We start from the raw sequence: 23,722 nt of genomic DNA, 5'->3' as shown, positions 1-23,722 counted from the left end.
TGCCTGTGTTTTATAAGACAGGCAGAGTAGGCGTGCCTTGTTGAAATAAGGCCATAACCTCAGCTCTGCCTCTATGTGCCGAGTTCAACACACTCCCTAAACCAGAGAGAACCTCTCCTGCAAATCTCTCACATGTGCACAGTGTTAACATCTGCTTATCTGAATGTCAATTCATGACCTGGAAGAAAAAGTAAAACTCTACAAAGCTTTTTTGCATGAAATGAAGACAGGTTTAGGCTTCATTCAGGGCTGGTGCAGACCTGGGCAATCCGGGACGCGCGTCCACAGCGATGTGCTACATGTACCCTTTTTTGCGACACACAACTGTTTTTCGATTGCACCATAAAATAATGGCGCCACCAGCGTGATCGGCGGTGGTGGGCGACTCCGTGACTGCACGGCAATCCGTGCGTTATCGTGCACGATTCCTGCGTGGTCACGGATCGCGCAGGTGTGAACCTGGCCTAACACTTGCCACTTGTGTTGTTATGCACTAGATGGGCTAGATGGTTTGTTTATGCTTCTAGATCAGGGGTCCTCAAACTACGGCGCGCGGCCACACCCGGCCCGCCAGGGTCCTTGGCCTGGCACGTTCGGGTGTCAAGGCCGCGGGAGCTGCAGGCCCCTACCTTTACTACCTCCCGGTAGTAAAGTATCTAGATAAGCCACGCCCACTTGTGCATGGCTTGCGGCGCGCGCGAGCGAGAAATCCAGTCAATTTAAAAACAGGCAGCGATGTTAACATACAAGTTATCCGCCGGCTATAGAGCTGGCGGATCGCTTGTATGGGCGGTCGGCCCGTGTGTTCCGCCCCCTCCCGTTTTGGATGGCGATGGCGATTTGTCAATAAAGGACTTTTTGCTTCAAAACTTTTGGTGTGCTGGTGACAATCCTTTCTAGATCCACCCCCTCCCGTTGTCACTGATCCCGGGCTCCGCTGAGCCCGGGACCAGCATAGTGCCTCTGTCACAGGGGATCAGAGGGAGACCGGTACAAGACCTCCCTCCGGTCCACTCTCCGCTGTAAGAATGCGGAAGTGATGTGTCAGTCTCCAGCTTCAGACGCTGGAGAGAAGCTGATGAAGCAGATCTCTGCTTCATCAGCTTCTTCGGGGGTCCTAGGTGACATTAGGGGTCTTGGAGACCCCTGATGTCTCCATAAAAAGGACCTGTCACATCTTTTGCTATGACATAGGGGGTTTCTTATCCCCCTATGTAATAGCAATAAAGTTAAGTGGATAGGAATAAAAAATAGGAAACAAAATTAAAGATTCAATTTTTTTTTTACACATGTTACATGTTACATATCGCTGCGAACGTCGCAGTGAGAGCAATAATTCTAGGGCCATCAATCACTGATAACACTAAACTGATGAGCTGTAAAAGTTTTTAAAGGGTCGCCTGTGGTCAATTTTGGGTATGGTGTTTTTTTTTTGCGAGTACGCGCAATTTTTAAGCTTGACATGTTTGGTGTCTATTTACCTGACGTGACCCCATCTTTTATGTTTTACCAAAAAATTGGGTGATAATAAATGTTTTCTAACATAATGTTAAAAAAAACTTATTTTTTTGAAAATTTTCTGTAATTTTCCAGAAATATGGTAAAAAAAAACCCCGCAGTGGTGATTAAACACCCCTAAAAGAAAGCTCTATCTGTCCCCAAAAAATGGTATAAAATTCATTTCAGTACAGCGTTGCAGGACGGAATAAATGTCAATCAAAATACCGCAGCGATGAACACTGAAAAATGGCCTGGACAGGAAGGGGGTCTAAACACCTGGTCTTCAAGCAGTTAAAATAGGCCCAGCCACCCTAAACAGCAAATAGCATTTAATCGGCCGCCCGCCCGCGGGGTCCAGGGAGAGATCGTAATTCTGCCGGCCCCGCCTGGGTGTCAGGGAAGACACACAGGCTGTTCCGGAAGCTTGGCAGCTTCTGTGTTTGGCCTGCGCGGCTGCGCCCTTTCATCTCAGGGTGCATGCCGAGGCAAACCAAATGCCTTAGTTCCTTTAGCAGCGTAATGCCATTCACACCAGAGCAGCAGCTGCTGGAACGCACAGCAATTGCTCACTAACGTTCCCCCTTTGTCCTGGGATGGGAGGGGGCGTGGCGGTGCGGCACCACAGCCACGCCCCCCCCCCTGTTTTTCAAACTATGAACCGGCCCCCAGCAATGTCTGAGGGACAGTGAACTGGCCCGATGTTTAAAAAGTTTGATGACCCCTGTTCTAGATGCTTACAAGGACGTGTGTTTACAAGTGTTTATGCACATATGCATTTAGATGCATCTGTCTGTAACAAACTCACTGCTAACAAACTCACTGCTGTCCATGATCTTCTTATCTCCAATTCCTTTAACATGCTTGCTGTTACTGAAACCTGGCTTCAGGAATCCGACTCTGCCTCCCCTGCTGCCCTCTCCCATGGTGGCCTACATTGGACGCACTCACCCAGATCCAATGGACAAAAAGGAGGTGGAGTGGGAATCCTTCTATCCCCTCAATACACTTTTCAAGTTCTGCCTTCACCTCCCTCTCTATCCCTCTCCTCTTTTGAAACCCACTGCATTCGCCTATTCTCTCCAATTTCACTAGCTGACTGCCCAGGACATTGACACTCATTTAAAAAACAAAATAGATACAATTCGGGATCAGATCGCCACTGTGCAGTCACCTTCCCATATTCATGTTCCAGACCCACCATCACACTTGTCACTCTCCATAAGTGCTGTGCAAACTATTGGCGCTATATAAATCCTGTATAATAATAATAATCTGTCCTTTGTCCATTGAAACAGTCCATTGAAGTAGCTATTGGGATTTCAAGAAATAATCGCATCTTGTGTTTACATGTGTTTAGAAGTTAAAATCATTCCTGGACGCACCTGAACACAGCTAAACTGACTGCAGATAAAAGCATCTAAACGCAATGTGTGAATAGAGAATACATGGATTGGAAATCCTTAGATGCATGTATATGCGTCAGGGGCGTCCCGAGGCCGGGTGACACCCGGATCGGTTACCGGGTGTCATCCCGCCATGACGTCACTGCGCACGTGCGCGATGATGTCATCGCGCATGCGCGGCGATCTTCTTGATACCTGCCGTCGGCCATCTTGGTGATGGACGCCGGCAGAGAGAGGAGCGGACAGTCACCCGGTGGGATGAGGTATGCCGCCGGGTCCCCTCCTCTCTCCTGATACTGTTTGGCGCTCGGTCCATGACCGAGTGCCCGACTTTTCAGAAGGGGTGACACTAAAATGACCGATAGTCATTTTGGTGTCACCCCTCCAATGGTGTCACCCGGGTGCGGGCCGCACCCCATGCACCCCCCTTGTGACGCCACTGATATGCGTTTAGAAAACTATTGTAACTATTGTAATCTAATGCATCTGAATGCATCTAATGACACCCAGTGTGAATGTAGACCATAGTCCTTGTGTGTGACTAAACAGGGAAGTTTAATCTAACAGCAGCCCTCTGACAGCTAATACCAATTTGTAAATGACAAAATTCTGAATGAAGATATACAGTATGACATTTCATATGCCATTATAGCTGAGCAGATTTGATCCAAGTGATCAAATGTTTAGCTCCCATGATGCTCTGGGAGATACCCCATGGTGACAGTGAGCAGTTCTGTAAGTGCACCTGATGTATGTGCAGACTCTCCAACATTGGTCACTTTAGCAGGTATACAACACTCTGCTCCTGATCAGTCTGTGTGATTACAATACTCTGAGCATAGTCAATAAGCTCTTGGGAAATGTTTGTTTACAGGGAAACTCCACCTTTAAAAAAAATCATAAATGCAAACTTCTTCGCAAAAAAAAAGTGCATTATAAAATATTGCAACTGTGACCAGTGGATTGCGGATGCAATGATCTGGTTCCTACAGATTCTTCCTCCAATCCATGTCCGTAAATAGGTACAGACATTCAGTAACATGGATTGGAGGTAGTGCCAATGGACTACAGGTGCAGTGACATCCCCGCACTTGTATTCCATTGTTACATTTTATTTGTGCTCCATTAAGCTATAGTGGCTCTCGCTCTGGCGCATGCGGTGATACCTAACATCTATAGCGCAATCAACATTTTTGGATGTAGGCTCACAAGCTGCCTACTTTGCCTAGCAGCGCCTGCCCTGCTGACATAACACTATGTTCTATGTAGCATTATACAGAAGAAGTACCGAGTACTGTAACAGTACAGAGAACCGCATGTAGTCTCCCCCTCTTTCCCTGCTTACTTGATTTCTCATCCCAGTACAGAGCTCACCTGGCCTCTCCCTCTGGGATCCTCCCACTGCTGCTAGCCTTGGGCGGCTATCTACTTACACAAATTAGCAGCTGCGGGGCCCAGTGCGTGCTGAGGTTGCTGCCTAATTTGCTTGTCTGTATTGCTGCTACTGCTTTCATAACTTAATTGTTCCGTGCGGCCAGACTGGTAGAGCGGCCAAGGCTGCCATCAAAAACTTTGGGGCCCCTTATACAGCTTTAGGCCTGAGCCCCCCACCACCCCCCACCAACACACCATAGGCCTGTCCACTGGCTGTTCCACCGAGTCCACCCACTGACCCTCCCACCATGTCAGTCCTCTGGCTGTCCGACCGGGTCCTTTAGTGCACCCACTTTTTTTTTTAACACTCTTACAACTTACTATATAAAACGGAAAAGTGTATTCCAAGTCATCAGTGCATTCAATATTTAAGAGTAAGGAAATATATTTTGCCAAAAAAATATGTTGAGCAGGACTAGGGTTGCCACCTTTTCTTCAAGCGAAACCCGAACACTCTAGCATCACACAGACATATTCTTTTGGGAGAATGAGGCGTGGCCTATTCATATGTAATGGGCACCACCCATTAATATGTAAATATCACAGTTGAGACTATTTTCAGTGGGGGGCCAGTAGCCCTTATCTTAATTTTGGTTGCCCCTCTCTGCCTGACATCTTCTGTCCGGGTTCCTGGTGCCATGAATCCCGGACACAGCATTCAAAACCCGAACTGTCCGGGTAAAACCTGGACAGGTGGCAACCCTAAGCAGGACCCTACTGTGACGATATGGTGATGAGTTTATGAGGTAAATGTGTATTGGGGTTGAGTTATGTTTGAGTGCGTTATGCTGTGTGACCTGGTTATGGAAAGACTATCAGCACCATCCCTCGTTATCTCCCATTGTTCTCTGAGGGAGCTCAGAACAATGACATTCTGGCCAGGCTCTTGCCATGGCTGTCTGGAGCTCGTTAGCAGGTGGACACCTGTGGTGTTATGAAGACAGAATGTCCAGGGAGGGGACGGGGGATGTGATGGGATTATATTCTGATCTGATCACTTTCTGTATAAAAGTTTGTGCAGTTGTTCAATAAAGCAGAGTTTGTTTACCCTACACTCAAGCCTTGGCTAGTGACTGGGGAAACTGGGAGCTAAGGGTCTTCAGGTTGCAAGATCTCCTCAGCAAAGAAGAAGACAGTGTTCTGTATAAAAGTTTGTGCAGTTGTTCAATAAAGCAGAGTTTGTTTACCCTACACTCAAGCCTTGGCTAGTGACTGGGGAAACGGGGAGCTACAGATCAGCGGGTTCCAATATCTCCTGAGCAAGGAAGAAGACATCGGCGGACATACTCGTCCTGAGTACGGGGGTCCGCCACACCTACACTAATTGCGCTCCCTTTTGCTAACCGCACTCCCTTTTCACTAATACTAACTGCCCCTCATCTATCCACTAGCACATCTAAGAAAAAGAAACTGGGCTGTACAGGCTCCCAGGGGAGCTGTGCAGGCTCCCAGGTGGGCTGGGGGGACTGTGCGGGCTCTCAGGTGGCTGCAGGCACTGTGCAGGCTCTCATGTGAACTGCAGGCTTTGTGCGGGCAGTGTGTGGGCTCTCAGGTGGACCGCTTCCTGAAAAACCCCTTTCTGCATGCACAGGAAGGTACCAAGTTACAGGGGGATATCTGTCGTGCCTTTTCAGTAAAACAGTGCAGACAACAATGATCACATGCAAAGTGTAGTAATCAATAACAAAAAAACAGATTGCAGTTTATTTGAGTTAGTTAAGTAAAATATGAATCTTGATTGGTTACGATGGTTCATTGCACTTGGTAGGTTGCAGCAATCATTATATTATTTTTATATGATTTTTAATAAATGTTTCTGTTCCGCAGTCATAATTCTAAATGACCACTCCTTTATCATAAGACTTTGTCCTGTGGGAATTGAACTCCAAGTTGCTTGCGAACTTCATCCATGATGGTGTGTAGCAGCTCACTGTCTGCCAAGGTTAATGGCTTTCTTTAAGTCCTAGAATAAAAAAAATCTCATTAGAACACAACCAAGGGAGCATCAGTGGAAAACGCAGGTCACATGATCATGCACAGTACCTTTTAGCAGACATTGGCGCACATGCTCGGCCTCATAGCTAAGTCCTGTGCTGTTTATAAAATGCATGGGTTTACTGGATTGCGGGAGGGGACATTGTGTCTCTTTGCCATTGAGAATAACTAAGGTTGAGCACCACATGCAGGTTGGAATCTGGGAAGGATATAAAAAATATTAATACAATAAATAATATACAAGAGCTCTCCAATCATCAGGGAGCATGAGCTTTGCTGATAGGAGTTGCAATAATACCTCAAAAATATGTACTTCCTAAAACACCTTTTAGATTAAAAACCTTTGCTACTTTTTTATAATATAAAATGTCCTTTTAATGGGTAATGTAAAGGACCTCAGTTATTCTCAGTGGGAAAGAGACATAATGTCCCCTCCCGCAACATATACTGATAAGTAGGGATACACGGATACTGGTTTTTCGCCTACAAGTATCGATATATTTTTTCCAGTACTCATTGATACCGATACCAGCATCCCGGGGTACCGTTGGCCCAGCTTATCAGGAACTTGTCATGATCCGCCGCTAGGCTTCCTGGTAGCCTGGGAAGCCGGCGTTCTATTGAAACATTGGTTAGGATGCCAGGCTGCCTAGCAACAAGTGAAGTAAGCTTCCTAGTAAATCAGGAAGCCAGGATGCAGGTCATGACATGCCGCCCGGCTTCCTAATTGGTCAGGAAGCAAGGCTACCTAGCAACAAGTAAAGTTGGCTTCCTAGCCAATCAGGAAGCCAGGAGGTGCGTCATTACCTGGCAACAAGCTTCCTGATTGGCCTTGAAGCCGGTTCCATGTTGCCTTGTGGCACTGACGGTCAGAGGAAATCTCCCTCTGACCGGAAGTTCCGGTATGGGGGTAAGTATCGCAGCATTTGGGTGAGTACGAGTACTCGCCCAAATACTCGGTATCGGCACCATTACCAAAACTAGTATCTGTCCATCCCTACTGATAATATTATTGAAAGTTAGTCATTTTCCAATGTTTCTAAAAGAAACACTGAACAGACTTCACAGACCCTTGTCCATAGTGTGCAGTCACATAAGACAATTTTCTTTTTTTAGAGACCTAAATGTAAATACCTGAATCATTCCTTTAGAACCACAATTGGCTGCCTGGTTTGGCATTGCCACCATGATAGTGCAGGTCAGAATGGCTTGACGTTTTCCTGCATACTGAAGAATAATTGTCACAGTTTTATCCACACCTATTGGCAGAAAGAAGAAATATGTAGTAATAGCTATGGTGGTGTTGTAAAAAGTAGTTGTTAGCTTGGCAAATCTAAACTGGAGATATAGGCCTTCTTTATATTGTAAAGCGCTGTGCAAACTGTTGGTGCCATATAAATTCGGTTCACCAGGCCTGCGTGTGGGTCTCACCAGGGCTGTGTGGGGGTCTCACCAGGGCTGCGTGCGGGTCTCACCAGGGCTGCATTTTGGTCTCACCAGGGCTGCATGCAGATCTCACCAGGGCTGCTCACAGATCTCACCAGGGCTGCTCACAGATCTCACCAGGGCTGAATTTTGGTCTCACCAGGGCTGTGTTTCGATCTCACCAGCGCTATGTGCAGGTCTCACCAGGGCTGCTCACAGATCTCACCAGGGCTGTATGGTGGTGCCGGGCTCTCCGTGCGTTGCGGGTGGGTGCTCTGCAGGTGGTACAAGTCTTGTGTTAGGGCTCGTGCTGGGCTCTGCGAGTGGGTTTTCGGGAGCTCCAAGGCTGTATGGGCAGTGTGAGCTGTCCTCTGTTGTACCTGTCTCTGCAGGCGCCGGAAAGGAGGAGATGTGGGGCATCAAAGACTGAGGTCCTCAGCAATCGCAGGAACTAATTGTAATGCTCTGGACTACAAATCCCAGAGACGTCAAGCTTATCTCAAGGATGAGCCCAGCTGTAAAGCTTGGCAAAACTTTAATTTCTATTTGTTGTCTGTTCTTGCAGTAAACTTCAAGGAAACTGACTCAGTAGCATTAAAAGTACTTTACTTGGCGAAAATGCTGCGTGTACAAACTTAGTTACAGGAAAAGCAAACAAATACATCAACAAGACAGGCTGCTACAAACATTCACATGCACCCACTACACTATCTTCTAGTACATGTATGATTTCTAGGAGGGGAAACACTGAAAATGTACTTAGCTTTAGGCTGCAGGCTCCACAAATTCCGTGATGAGCAGGACTTCTTGGCCTAGGAAAAATGGCTTCTCGTTGCAGTATCCTTTGTATGTCCTGGTCTTGAAGCAAGTCCTCTCGTCTTGTGAAGCACACTCGTACTGTCCCCCTCCTGTGAAGCCCTGGTCTTGTGAAGTGCTGCTGGTGAACTGCTCTGTTACCTTTCAGCTACTGGCTTTTTATTGAGAGAAAACTGGCCTAAAACAATGGAAGCTACGCCCCTAGACCTTTAGGAAAAGGCAATACAGTTTCCCACCTCTAGGTGGCAGCGTTGTACCATAAATTGCCATCAGTAGTCAAGATTTGATTTGAGTCTTGACCAGGCTAGGCGTGACTATTCACGATCACCATCCCATTGTGATACAAATCAATACAGGACAAGCTACCCCATTGTGTAAAACCAGTTTGGGCTGTATTGTTGGCCATTTCCATTGTATGAACCAAGTTTCTATCAACAAACAAACAAAACCTCCGTCTCTCTTGCAAATTTATGTGTGTCTGAAAAAGTCCACTAAGATATATCGCAACACACTCATGCAGCTGAAATTCTTTAAAAATTTAAAGGGCCGGTATCAGCCTTTCGTATCAGGGCATTTTCACAAGTAGAAGTACTTGTGAAAATGCCCTGTATTGGCCCTGATACCGATACTAGACATTATTAGGGACGTCCCTAATAATAATATTAGGCAGCTATTGTAGATACATAGTGGTGTACACTTACCAGTCTCATACAGAAAACCTTTGGCCGTTACTGATTCTGGTTTTTCACCTTTAAAAACCATTAATGCAAACTGGAGGCAATAGCAGCCGATATCCAGCAGTGCCCCTCCTCCCAGCTCCTTCCCCACCGCCCGCATGACATAATATTGATTAGAGCCAAACTCTGCCCGGACAACCTTTACATCCCCTATGGCCTTCTGGGATAGGAGGGAGTGTATCTGATCATACACAGGAAAATACAGACTCCACATTGTCTACAATATAATAAGATATCCTTATAAGCAATAATCCACAGCAGCTAATGGCTATTATCATTAATTTTCTCTAGTATCACAAAGCCTACATAAAAATATGCATGTATGACAAAATTAAAAATGCAGCCTTGAGATACATAAGGTAGCACAGCCTACCTGCTCAGAGCTTCAGTTTTCTATTGCTGTATTGCACTAGTCCAACCCACTCCCTTTTGTAAGGAACCTGGTGGTCTGGGAACACCCCCCTGTTTGTAATAGAAAAGAGCCATTATCCTGCTGCAGGCTCATTGTCATCTTTCACCTATAGGAAGCCTAAAAAAAATAAAAATAAATAGCAGTACTGAAAAGTTGCTCATAGCAGTGGGGCTACCTCCACACTGCAAGAGTTAACTGCGCGTTTTTGTCTTGGGGTATAGTATAAAGCACTCTAACTTCCTTGATCCCCCCCGGGAGACAGCGCTCACCTTTCTACCCCCTGCTCCGGCTCATAGACTGTCTCTCAGCTTCTTCACATACTGCATGTAGGTGGTTTTAGAATTGTCTAAGATTATTTTTAAATTTGTATGTAACGTATATTGGGAGGACATTTGCAATTCCATATCAAATAATGTGTATTTTGCATGTACAAATGTTAGCATTAATCTTGCTGGGTTCATTTTGCAACCAAGTGACAGGTTTAGTTTTGCATAATATTGCGGCCAAATAGCAACTGTACACCAATGTTTTCAGTTTTGCTGCAGCTGCAAGCGCTTATCTAGCAATGAATTGTCACATATATGTCTTAGAACTAAAGGTGCCCATACACCTTACGATTATCGTACGATAATCGTATGCGATCGACTTTTCGTCCGACAATCGTAATGTCTGAATAGAGTGCCCGACCAATAGTACTGTACAATCGTACAACTTTTGACGGTCAAGCATGTTTGAAAACTTTGGTCGATCGTAAGATGTTCGCATGGTTGGTGGCGTTTCCGTCTGTCAAAAGTCGTATGATTAACACTGCGCATGCGCAAACAAAAAAAATCGCGGTCAATTACCGCAAGTCGTCCAGGTGTTTTTTTTCAACTACCGCTGATTGAACCTTTGATAATCTGGGCAGGATGGGGCCGTCGTACGAAAATCGTACGTCGGTTCGATCATTGGGCGAAAAGGTTCGTCCGATAATCGTAAGGTGTATGGGCACCTTTAGAAGTGCTAATGAGCACATTTTGAAAACACAGATATGTTTATGTTAATTTTCGGAAGTGGTAAATTTATTACATAAAATAAATCTGTCCCTATTTTGCATTCAAAATAAAAGAAGCAACAGATTAGCAACTGCAAACAACAAGTTAGTTTACATAACTGTCCCCCAATGTGCACAGCTTTTGCACTTCTCTTCTTTTTTTTTACATTGCTTGATATATTGAGAGTCATGCACCCCACTGGAAAATCAATTTTTATATAATTATAACTATAATGGCATATTTGGGTTGTAGCAGCTGTAAGGTATTTCCCTCTTCCCCTATTTACCCAAAACTTAAAGTTGTAGGTTTGGAGTTCCACATTAGTAGAATTGGTTTGGTGCAGAGAAACCCTTGTAAAGCAAGTCGCGGTTCTGCTGGTCTACTGACCGTGGGACTACAAACATAGGGTCAGAGGTCAGCATTTCTAGGTTTAGTAAATACAGAAAATCAACTGAAACAGGCGCACAACTGGTTATGGGTCACTGAGTGAACAAGGGGTACAAATTATGGTGTGCAAGCTCTTTTTAACAGGGAGAGGACCCTGCAAAATCAGTACATATAAACAAGCTACAAATATAAAGAGCGCTACTACCTAGAAATTCGGCTATATTTGATATAGGACAATATGTGAAACTTACGGTTGGAAGGCAACCAGGATGTCAGGGATGATGGATGAGTGGCTGGTGTCTGGAGAGGTCCGAAGAGGGGAAATATCAGAATGGAAGAGAAGACACTGTGGCGGATCTTAGCAGCACGCATGCACGGCTGGCCAGGCCGCGCTGCGGTGGCTGAGAGAGGGAGAGCCGCGAACAGCTGTGTTCAGTGCGTACAGGCTGGAGTCCCACAGACAGGCTGTATCTTCGAACGGGAAGAAGTCTAGATGAATGGGCACTGTGCACAGAAAAGGGGGCTCTCTATGCAGTGGCGGCTACGCGTTTCAAGGCACAGCCTCTTTGTCAAGCCTTAGAACAAAAGTGTCTTCCCGTTTGAAGTTAATATTATGTAAGTCCTTGTTCACACTGCAGTCTTTTCCATTGCATTGCAGTTCTGACATCTGCTAACAACCTCCTTATGTGAGGTCTAAACGTGGGTCCTAAACTGAATGGCTTACACCTTCTGACTGGGGTGCTGCAGAGAAATGTCCTAAAGTTTATCTGTCTGCAACGTTCATACAGTGACTTTGCCAACCAGCATTTTTTACATTGCTGATGCAAATGTATCAGCTACTATGGCATTTAAGTGTATTTAAACTTAAAAACAAAAATGTCAGTATTGCAGCTTATCAATCCATGGACATGGTGGATGCATTGTTTTTCTTTTTTTCAAGCTTTTCCCATTTATTTTTTCTCCAAGTAATCTGGTGAATAACACACTCCCTGTCTCAGGGGGCTACGCTAACTCCTCCACTGTATCTATTGAGGGAGCCATGGTTGTTGCCCAGGCTGGACTTCAAATATGTCTTTCTCTCGTAATCTCCATTACATGGGGGTGGGGTTGGTAGTTTACAGAAGCTTGTTTGGGCTTTCAGTTCAGCTCACTGGAAGTGACAGGAACACTTTCTTTTTTTGATAAGATAAACAGCTATTTTCTGTACTTGCTGAAAATGTTCTTAGCCCAAAAAATTAAAATGAATGCAGCCACCACATCTACAGGCTGGTGGGATGCAATATATTACATCTCTGTTATTGGGTTTAGATATGACTTAAAAGTAAATTATTTCTTGCCTATATTGGGGTCCTTGGCAAGCTCTTCATATGAGCTATACACTTTTGGTATGTTGTGAGTTTTTGAAAATTCTTTAGCACATTTCTGATCTTTTGCTGCAACAGCCATAGCCTGCAAGGAATAAATAAGGTTGGTTATGAAAATGTATTAAATCAAAAAAGATTCATAACAACGTATCAGACAGAGATAATGAACACTGAAATAAGCAGTGGCGTAACTACCGCCATAGCGACCCACGCAGTTGCTATGGGGCCCTAATGTCCCTGAAAAAAGGCTGCCGCCGCACCGGCGATCGCCCACGTGCAGGACCGGGTCTAAGTGTGTTCAGGGGGAAGGAGTCAAATCCTGCAGCCTCTGTGCTGCAGCTGTCTCCAGGCTCTCTCCCCTCACAGAGACATTTGAGGGGCCACCCGCCGAGGAGTCTCCCATCGTCCCTACTCTGTGCAGACTGTCTGTGAGGCACCAAGCTAAGGCAGTGCCTGAGGCCATATGAACTGTGTGTGATTCTCCCAGCCCCAGCAGCTGACGGCTCTCTTCTCTTCAGATCGAGCTGCTCTGCTGTCTCTTCCTGCTGTCAGGAGGCCTGGGATCTCTGGGGAAAGAGAACCGGGTAATTCAACCTTTCACTGTATGTTATGTATATGGGTATGTACTGATTGAGCCCTGCCAACAGCTCAGCCCTGTATATACATATGTTTATTTATGTATTGTGGCATTGTGTGGCAATCCCACGGTAGAACTGGGGGTTGTAGTTACCCAGGACTCTCAACCAGAGGGGCTGAGCGGTTTCAAGAAACAAATTATTTTGCTGAGAAAGAACTGGCTTTGCAGTTCTTACCGGGTTTTCTGGACAGGGCTGTAGCTACCATGGGGCGAGTGAGGCACCCGCCTCAGGCGCAGCTGAGAGAGGGCGCAGCCAGGGCGGGCCTGGCTGTGCCCCTGTTGCCACAGCGAGCACAGGGCGCCATTGGCAACAGGGGCGCCAGGCGGCCAACACAGCCGTGGCTTGGCAGGGCGAAGAGGAGCGGCCCAGGATCCCCGCTGCTCTCCCCCACCTGTATGGGTAGAGGACTCTGTGTCTTCAATTTCTATTTTAAAAGGGAAATGTCAGGGGTTTTATTATTTTATGTTCATTTAAAAATGTCCCGGGAACATAAAATAAAACATTTTTTTTTTTTTAAATACTCACCTGATCCACCGACAAGCGCAGCGACCCGGCTCTCATGCTGTCATTATATGCATACAGAGTGTGTCGGTTACTATTTAAACCGGCGCGCTGTGTGCAGCTTCTGAGAAGATAGTTACCAACACGCTCTTTATGCATATAATGACAGCCTGAGAGACGGGGGTCTGCGCTTGTCGGTCGTTCCAGGGATCAGGAGAGCATTGACCCATTATTAAACCCTCCGGCTTTTTTGCATATATATATATGGCTAGCAAGCAGTAGATATAGGCAAAAAGTTGAGCGAAACAAAAACCTTAACAGCGGTTTAAAATTACCCCTGTCTTTGCCGCGGGCTCCCGTCCGAAAATCCGAAACTGCTCAGGCGGCCGCAAAGCATCCTGGGGCGGGCGCATGCGCAGTTCAGATTTTCGGCCGGGAGACGAGCAGAGACGCAAGGTAAGTCTATGGACGTGTGCACCCGCATGCAGACACCGTGGGACAGGAAGTGCCAGCAAGGACAGAGGAGTCAGCGCTGGATCGGAGACCCGCAGCAGCGCTGGAGGGACAGCCTAAAACATCAGGAAAGAAGAAGATCGTATAAGGAGACATCAGTTAAGGTTAGTGCTGACATTTACATTGGGGGGAGGGGGAAAAAATTGACTTTAATGTCACTTTAACCACTTCCGGGCCGTATTACGTCTATAGACGGTGGCCCGCAGAAGTGGTTAAAAAAAGAACACGGCTGCTTTGGCAGCCGCGCTCTTGGTACTGCTATTAACAGCAGGAGAATGCTGTGTAACTTAGAGCCATCAGGCAGCTGGTTCCACAACCATCAAATCTCACAGAACTGGACAGTGCTATTCATCAGGCATCAGGGGCTGACTGGCAACTTTTAGCCCAGGGGGCAAGTACAACCCAGAGGCCCATGGTGCAGCAACTTTGCCCCCCTCCCGCTCTGCCTCTTCCCCCGCCTTCTCCCCACCTATGGGTCTGCCGCTTTTGCCATCCATGTAACAGTAGTATGAATTTATTTATCGGTTTAGGAAATGTAAAGCACAATAGTAGTGGAGGGATGCCTCTATAGCTGGTGGTATTCTGCATTTCGCTGTATAAGGGGACAATAAATCCCAGCAATAATACATTATAAAGCACAATGCAGAATAACACCAGCTATAGAGGATTACAAGTCCCAGCAATAGTACATTATAGCTGGTGGAATTCCGCATTGCGCTGTATAATGTATTATTGCTGGGATTTGTAGTCCTCTATAGCTAATGGTATAATATACAGCGCAATATATCATCAGCTATAGAGGAATACAAATACCACCATCCCAGCAATACATTATAGAGCACCATGTGTGGTAAAGTGCAGGCTTACCTGTGCAGTCTTCCAGCAACTTGCTTCTGAGATCGGGCCCGTCTGTGCCGATCGTGGATGTGGGCGGTGCGCGTGAGGCAGGGAGGAGGTGCGGCGTGTGGATGCGGGCGGGTCTGGCAGCAGCAAGGGTGAGGCGGGGAGGCGTGAGGTGCGGCACGTGGCGTGTGTGAAGCCATGAACAGGGACAACTAATCGAAAGCTGATTCATCGATGATTGAAAATGTTGACAACTTTTTCAATCATCGATTATAATCGATTTAGTCTTATTTCTGGGCACAGTCCCCGGATTCAGGAGACCGTCCCCTGACAAATTATGTCCCCGGGAACATAAAATAAACCAATTTTTTTTTAATACTCATCTGATCCCTGGATCCACCGACAAGCGCGGCCTCCAGTCTCGCACGCTGTTAGAAGCTGCATACAGAGCATGCTGGTTACTACTTAAACCGGCACGCGCTGTGTGCAGCTTCTGATAAGATACGCTATTAGCATAGCGAGGAAGCTGGCTGCGCATTTTGCATTGCTCCCGCTACGCTAATAGCGTATTTTCTCAGAAGCTGCACACAGCACACTACTATGAGGTGAGTGGAAATCACTCATCTCATAGTTCTCCTTTAAGTAGTAACCAGCACACGCCGTATGCAGCTTCTAACAGCGTGGCCCGGGGGCAATTGCCACCCTTCCCAATGGCCCAGTCCGCCCCTGTCAGGCATGGTGTCAGATTCCTCGCATCACCTTTCAATATCTCGTGGGGTCAATGCCAAGAAGAATCGCTGCAGTATTGAAGGCAAAAGGTGGCCCAATGAAGTACTGATGGGGTGGTCATAATAATCTGGCAACTCAGTGTATATATATATATATATGTGTAGCGCTACCCCAGTAGGAGCCGCTGGTTTGCCCGGTTCACTTCTAGTCGGTCTAGGGTATGATCTTCAACTGCCCACCCGATAGCATTAACCGCCCATAAACTGATGTCCACTCCGGTAGTAAAATGCTAAGTAACGATTTATTGAACACATTCACTGAGGAGAGAGGGTATAGGGGTTCTAGGTGTCCAGGGGTAGCCATCAGAAACTCCAGACTCACCAGACTTTGTAGATGTATCAGTGTAAATCCACCTGGTAGACAGCAGACAGCCACTGATATAACAGACAGACAGGATGGATGCAGATCCTCAATCAGGAAAGACACCGACCATGCTGTGAAGTCCACTTAGTTCCAGGGTACTTCAAGAGCCTGCACTGGTCCCGGTTCTCTTCCTCTTTCAGCATCTCAGGCCTCCTCCATGTTGGAGGTCTCAGGGAAACCTTTTCCCTCACACCAGCCCATGCCCAACCCCAGGCCTTGGCCTAGCCTGGGGGGCAGGTGGAACAGGACCCAGCCCTAATCCATGGATGGTCCCGGCTAGTCTGAGCACATGGCAGCTCCCACCAATATATGTACTCTATCCCAGCATGCACCACTGGCTGAGAGAAGCCCAGTGATTAGCTGCTGTACTGTACATACATTATCTTTCATTGGCTGTCCCACAATATGACAGAGTCAGGGGGGTACAGGCAAGGCTAGACACCTGGGATTAACCAGATAATTGCCACTACAAATCCAGCCAGGCTGACTACAGCCCTGGCTATCACTAAATGTCTAGTAGCCACATCACAAAAGGTGATGGGGGCTACATATATATACACGTACATGCATATATACATACACACACACACACACACATATACGTGTGCTATGCCGACCAGGGTGCTAGCCTCTCCCCTGCACCCCCTCAGTGCTTTCTGGTCATCCTCATCCCCTCCTAGTGTCTCCCTGCCCCATGCTGCCAATTTCCATCCTGATGTGCTTCTGTGCTCTCAATACACTTGTTAGTACACTCAGCATTCGTGGTATGCCTGTCAGGGTTTGGGAGATGTGCAGCGCCGGCGCTAGCGTAGGGTAGGGTAATGCAGAGTGCAGTAGTCACTGACCTCTATGTTACACTACTGATCTCTGCACTGTGCTTTACACCGCTGACCTCTGCACCTTGCTTTACACCGCTAATCTCTGCACCCTGCTTTACACCTCTGATCTCTGCACTCTGCTTTATACTGCTGACCTCTGGACGTCATGATTGACCCTTGGATACATTTTGGAGATATTTGTTTTTTTAATAAAGGAATTATGAAAAATGTTTGTGGTGTTTTTATTTCAATTAAAGGAATTTTTACAAAAGTGTGTGCTCTTTATTTTCATTTTTACTTTAACTCTTTAGTGAATGGGTAGGGGTACAATTACTCCTTACTCATTCACAAGGAGGGTGCTTCTGGGTGCCCCTTTATTAAAGGGGGTACCACGATGCAAATTAGCCCCTCTGCCCCCAGATCCCCATAACCTCAGGGGAAGAGGCCCTTGTCCCTACTGGCATGAGAACAAGGTGCTTTTCCAGGGTGGACCTTGGAAAAGCACCCTCCCAGTACCGAGGGCATGTGGCCTGGTATGGCAGAGAGGGGCGCTTGATCGCCAGGCCTGTGCTCGGATTAAGGGATTGGTTAGGAATTTTAGGGGGAACTCCACGTTTTTGTTTACCCATTTGTGGGGGTGGGGTTCCTCCTTTAAATTCCTGCCAGACCTAAAGGGTCTGGTATAACTTTGGGGGAAACCCTACTCCATTTTTTTTTAAATAACTTGGGGTTCCTCCTATCTTTTCTACCAGACCTCAAGGGTCTGGCATGGATCAGGAGGGGGTCCCCACGCTGTTTTTTTTTTCTTTTGTTGAATTTTTTTTTTTATTCTTCTTGCTACCTCAGAGGTAGTAAGCAGAAATAACCTAGCCGAATGCCGCTCAGCAGCATCCGGCTATTCACTCACTGCCGTTCGGCAGTGAGTGAATAGGGCGAACGGCAGCAAGTGAAATGCCAGAGGTCCGACTCAGTCGATCCAGATGTTGTATCGACTGAGTCGAATGGCTCCTTCACTTCAGCTCAGCCAAACATGTTGAGCATGTTCGGCTGAACCGAAGCCAGCCGATGTGCGGCTGATTTTAGCCGATGTACGGCTGAAATTAGCCGTACAAGGCTGAAGTGAATGGCCGAACAGGGTTCGGCTCACTTCACTTCGGCTTGGATATTCACTTGGTTGCCTTTGGTGGCTTAGTGAATAACCCCTTACATTTTGGGAATTGCCATCACTATCTGTCCAAAGTGATAACATTACAGGACAAACAGTGAATCAATACACCCAAAGGGACACAGACCGCAATAAAAATCTGACAGCGGCTTTAAACTTTCCCTACTTTAACAATACAAAAGAAAAACATTTTGACCATACACGCTCTTTAAATTTAACAAGTCATGGCCAATGGCCAGTCAGAGACATGGATAGATAGATAGATAGAGAGAGAGAGAGAGAGAGAGAGAGAGAGAGAGAGAGAGAGGAGAGAGAGAGAGAGAGATTAGAATGATAGATGATCGAGAGAGATATATTAGATAGATAGATAGATGAGAGAGAGAGAGAGAGATGATAAAGAGATATATATTAAATAGATGATAGAGAGATAGATAGATAGATAGATAGCTGTTTGTTGAGTGTAAGCTCACCTGGTGATCCTGAGCTGTCAGTGTCTGCAGGGCAAACATGAAATCATTACGAATCTTCCCTACAGCACAAATACCCCATCTAGTGGCCATACTGAAGGATTACAGCTCGTCTCTGAATATAAGTGCTGCCAAGTTTATTCACTGTTCCTGTGAATGCTTGCCCACCTGTTTTTATACTGAAATGAACTGGGAGTGTCTATTTCTTTATAGGTAATGTAGCGCTCACCCCCGAAGGAGCCGCTGGATGAACAGGTCCATATCTAGTCAGTCTAGGGATAGATTTTCAACTGCCCCATTAGCATTAACCGCCCTCTTCCTGTGCCCACAAACTGAAGTCCGCTCCAATCGTAAAATGCTGGTTAAACAGTTTATTCACTTCTAACTAGGGAGAGAGGGTATAGGGTCTAGGTGCACTGGCCTCCATAGCTCCAGACTCACCAGATCTTATCTTCGTGAAGTACATCTCCACAATCCTTGGAAGAACACTGACCCCGCTCAGAAGTCCCTCTGAATACCAGGCACTTCAGAAGCCCAAACGGGTCCTGATTCTTCCATCCTTACAGGCATTCTCCTGACTGCAAACTCTCAAGGAGGCTTCTCCTTCAGCAGCTCAGCCAACTCCCACCCCCAGGCCTCGGCCTAGCCTAGGGGCAGGCTGAACACCCAACCTCAGTCCATGGCTGGTCCAGGCAAGAGAGCGAGCACATGGCCTCCCACCAATATATATATCCTTTGTCAGCAGACATCACTGGCTACAAAAAGCCCAGTAACTGGCTGCTGCCCTGTACACATATCACAGTGTCACCCATTGGCTGTCCCATAATGTGACAGAGTCTCACTCCGCCCCAGGGGGTACAGACAAGGTTGGACACCTAGGATTAACCATGTGCTGGCTGCTACAAAATTCAACCAGGCTGCATACAGCCCTGGCTATCACTAAATAGCTAGCAAGCACTTCACCAAAGGTGATGGGCGCTACAGTAACAAGAAAAATTCTGCTGATGAATCAGTGACAGAGTTGAAGCTTGGATGCTGAGCAATGTTTCTGCCTGCCAGTAGAAGTATTATTATTATTACTAAGTATTGCAGAACAGAGCCACCATCGATTGCAACCTTCTTTTAGACTCAGACATCAAAGTAGCACCATTTCTTTACTGATTGAATCAGGAATGATAATTTAAAGATATTGTGCGCAGGAGACTTGCCAAATGTCTTTATTATAGTTTTGTTTTAGGTCCCAATCATGCCAGATGCATTGGGGGGTGTGCTGGTTGCTTTTTTCCAGCGCAGCCCCAAGGCACAGGCACGACAATTTGCCTTATTTTAAATTGGCTCAGTACTACACGAGGTACTTATTTTCAGCGCAGGGTGTTGCGACATAGTAGAACCGCACTGTGCCGATAGAACACAATGAAATGAAATGCCACTCGTGACATTTCATAAAAACTCTAACCAAAAAATAAACAATGTGATGCGCCTGGATTGGCTTTGCATTTAGTGTGGCTTGCTGGTTTGAACTGGCCATTTGTCATGTAAATATGAAATTTTGCACATAAATATCATGCCGTTTTTTTTTATCCATGCAGCAGTTAGAACTCTCAGCAAATATCAGCTGCTTTTTAGTTTGTGTTTACTGCAGAACTGTAAAATGCATGTTTGTGGGAAATCAAGCATCCAATTAACAGCTGTGCTTACCTCCATTTATTCTTTATCAGAGGTTCTGTCAGAGGTAATATCTCTTCAAGACAGGCTGTATAGGGATAGATTCCTTGCTTCAGGAGATGCTTCATAGTGCATCTACACCATGAGGAGAAGAGTGGCTGTGATCCTGTCTGCCTTGGTAGCTCCATCAGATCTCTCCAGATTTTCTATCCCAAAATGTTGCTTCCATTGACATCGCTGGACCTTCCATACTGCCCAATGGATCGTTTGTGTCCACCCTGTGAATCCAGGTCTTGCTGAGGTCAAGATGTGGATTCAGATCAAGATTTGCCGCCAGATGTGGACCCCCGTATTGCCCCTAGTGAGGCTACTGCGGAAGTGTCCCCTCCCCTGCTGCAAGTGGATCAGGGCTAGAAGTGCGTAATTGTTGGAGACCCAGAAGTGCATCATCCACCTAGACTGCAAGTGCATCATAAGGGATCCTATACCACTTCTGAGGAAACTCTTTGTATTATTCGCTCATTTGGCTCTACTGCTTTGCTTGCTAAAAGTGATATAAAATGGGCTTTCAGGCTACTGCCTATTTGGCCTGGTTCTTTTAATTCCCTTGGTTTTCAATTTGAGGGCAGGTTTTTTCTTTCATACCCTATGGGGTTCTCATTGTCTTGGTTTTTTTTTTTTAACCCTTTGCTTGTTTCTTGGAATGGATGGTAAGATATGATACTTCGCTTGAAGTTCTCAGTATCCAAATTGATACTGTCATTATGGAATTTAGGCTGCCTCCATTTAAGATTGCTCATTTGAAAGGTTCTTTGTCTATTTTACTTTAGAAAGAAAAGGGGAAGAAAATCCAATCCTTGTTTGGGCTTCTGGCGTTTGCATCACGGATTATACCAATGAATATGATTTTTTTCTTGCCATTTTTTCTTTGATGGTCTTTGCTCTGGCATCCTGTTTTACAGCGCTCTGTGTATGTGTGTGACAGCCGTCGGCGGCTGTGGGAGAGACAGGAAAGAGGGTCCAGCGTGGGTGCCTCATGCAGGAACGGCAACGCGTTTTGAAGATGTCGGTTCTTCTTTGTCAAGCCGGTAAGAAAGCACTTTCTTACCAGCTTGACAAAGAAGAACCGACATTTTCGAAACGCGTTGCCGTTCCTGCACGAGGCACCCACGCTGGACCCTCTTTCCTGTCCACCAGTAGCGTGACCTGCTTCACGCTAGCTCCTCCAGCTGCCTCCACCATCCAGACCGTGCGGCTCCCCGGCTGCCGCATATCTCTCCCACAGCCGCCGACGGCTGTCACACACACACACGCTGTCCGGGCCACGGTCCCGGCTCCGACGTGTGTGTGCATCTCCCCACCTCCAGATCCACTCTCCGGAGCCTCACACCTCGATCCCACACTCTGTGGTCTGCATAATCAGTGCAGCCACTGAGTGACATTCATTTGGCCCCTGTTCTTCCCACACACTCCACGGCCGCAATACCGTCTTCACCCACCGTCATCTCGAGCTGCACCAGAGGTACCCACCCCAACCTCAGTCAAGGTACCCACAACTGCAGCCTCAGTCACCCTCAACCTCAGTCAAGGTACCCGCAACTGCAGCAATCCTTTTGGGGACATCAGGAATTTCTGCGCACATCGCATGGGCATGGAAACAGCAAAGTCCTGAGGACCACCACCTACATCCACCGCCGATGACAGCACATCACCCAATACCTTGTGGTAAATTACTACATTTCTACTATATTGCTTCATGCAAATTCCTAACCTTTGTATGCCATTTTGCTCCATCAACTGGACCTTCAACATCGCCATCTGGACGATCTGACATCAGCAACATCTTCCTTCCCGGGAGCTGCCCGATACGGCTGTGCATGCAGCACGGAGCTGTACATGCTGGCCGATCCAGTGTGAATGAACCCTACATGTTTGATGCACCAATGCCGGTTTTTCGGTATCAAGTACCGATATTTTGCTTTTGGTACTCGCCGATACTGAATACCAATACCGGTGCTTCCACTGGCATGGAGCAGGCTTCCCGGGTAATCAGGAAGCCGGCAGCGGGTAATGACATGCCAACCGGCTTCCTGATTGCCCGGGAAGCCGGCTGCATGTTGTTTGGCCGGCTTAATTGTGGTTGGCCGGGAAACCGTCTTAAATAAAATATTAACCATTCTGTAAGCAAAACTTAATTTTCTGGCAGTGCCCCTCCCGAGAATAGACTCTGGATCCGCCCCTGCCTCACCATCACCCATTGTTCACCCAAGCGGTCCTAGACCCCAGTACACCATCTCCCACCACCCAGCCAGTTCCCCACCTGCTAGACAGGTACAACTCAGTTTGAGCGCTTCTCCCCCCACCTTTGTTCACTTTTGCTCTGGCATAAATTTCTTCTTGTTTACATGGGTCGTTCCTTCTGGCAGAAGATGTTTGTTTCTGATGCTGACTTTCAGTTGTTGCTTGATACAGCCAGGGAAATTTTGGAGCATTTTTGAGGTTCATTGTATCATCACAAATTGAATGTATGAAAAACAATGTTTGATTTGGAATTGTTTCTTATAGTGGTATCTTAAGTTTGCAGTGACCTCATTTATGTAACAGGAGGATTCAATTGCAGACTGATAACAAGGTGTCTTATATGCAGTTATTTGTCTTGCATCTAGGTCTCCTCGTGTAGTTACTCATTGCCTAGACATCTGTTTTTTTCTCTGCTTGAAAGTTGATATTTAGATAAATATTTAGTGGGCAAGTGTAATATGATTGCTGATGTTTTTTCCTGGCAAAACTTCCAGAGGTTCAGGGAACTGGATCCCACAGCGGAAGCTTTTGAACTCCCATGCCCATATTTCTCATTCCAATTGATTTGCAACAAGTCAGTGATATGATTAGGAACTTGGTTGCTGTATTTACTTGGAAAGCATATATCTTAGCTTGGGCAAAACGGTGTTCTTTCACTTTAGGTCCTTGCCATCGGTTGATTCCCCGAGATACATTATTTAGGGGTTTATTCACTAAAGAGTCGAAGGATTCAGCCATAGCTTCTGCTGATCCTTCGGCTCTCTTCGGCCGCCGGAGCCCTTCACTTCAGTCAAACCAAAGGGCTGCTGTACGGGCTATTCACAATAAAAAACACCTAAAAACATTAGAGTTTTCCAATTCCCTTAGATGATGGTCACCATGCTGTTGATTTTCACAAGATGAGGTGACAAAGCATGTACAGGGTTCATTTCAGACCTCAGTAGGTCCAATGAGATCATATATTTGGATGCAAACACCTATCAGATAGGTTGATTTCCTAAGCCATTAACTGTTGCTCCTCCAGGATAACAGGAGTGAGATCTGTACACATGGAAAGCATACTCTTATAAAAAGAATTTGCATGTCCATGTGTTCATCTATTGAAAAAGTGATTGATAAACTGTTTTATCTTCGTCATATCTCGTACGCATC

At 46.4% G+C, this 23,722-nt stretch overlaps 1 protein-coding gene across 1 annotated transcript; it reads right to left on the bottom strand.

Moving 5' to 3' along the window:
- Positions 1 to 6,136: 6,136 nt before the first annotated feature.
- Positions 6,137 to 18,724, bottom strand: LOC108800662 (trans-1,2-dihydrobenzene-1,2-diol dehydrogenase-like). The gene is made up of 8 exons (XM_018572655.1): positions 18,608 to 18,724; positions 12,481 to 12,592; positions 11,395 to 11,443; positions 11,144 to 11,150; positions 9,275 to 9,527; positions 7,467 to 7,591; positions 6,364 to 6,531; positions 6,137 to 6,287 (listed from the first exon to the last, which is right to left on the bottom strand). Exons 1-8 carry the CDS (start codon positions 18,695 to 18,697, stop codon positions 6,192 to 6,194), a joined length of 900 nt encoding a protein of 299 aa, XP_018428157.1. The 5' UTR covers positions 18,698 to 18,724; the 3' UTR covers positions 6,137 to 6,191.
- Positions 18,725 to 23,722: the final 4,998 nt, after the last annotated feature.

This window comes from Nanorana parkeri, unplaced genomic scaffold (assembly GCF_000935625.1).
Source record: "Nanorana parkeri isolate BGI_ZX_2015 unplaced genomic scaffold, ASM93562v1 scaffold2094, whole genome shotgun sequence".
NCBI lineage: Eukaryota > Metazoa > Chordata > Amphibia > Anura > Dicroglossidae > Nanorana > Nanorana parkeri.
Note: the sequence above shows the minus strand (reverse complement) of the source record. Positions and strands in the feature narration are given on the sequence as shown.

Bases quoted from the DNA above. Each gene is read 5' to 3' on its own strand.
- LOC108800662 (XM_018572655.1), bottom strand. From the start codon at position 18,697: ATGGCCACTAGATGGGGTATTTGTGCTGTAGGGAAGATTCGTAATGAT. The intron at 11,444-12,480 runs GCAAGAAATAAT...GGACCTCTCCAG, and splicing joins TGCCAAGGACCCCAATATAG to ACACCAGCCACTCATCCATC. The intron at 6,532-7,466 runs GTATTTACATTT...TATCCTTCCCAG, and splicing joins GTTCTAAAGGAATGATTCAG to ATTCCAACCTGCATGTGGTG.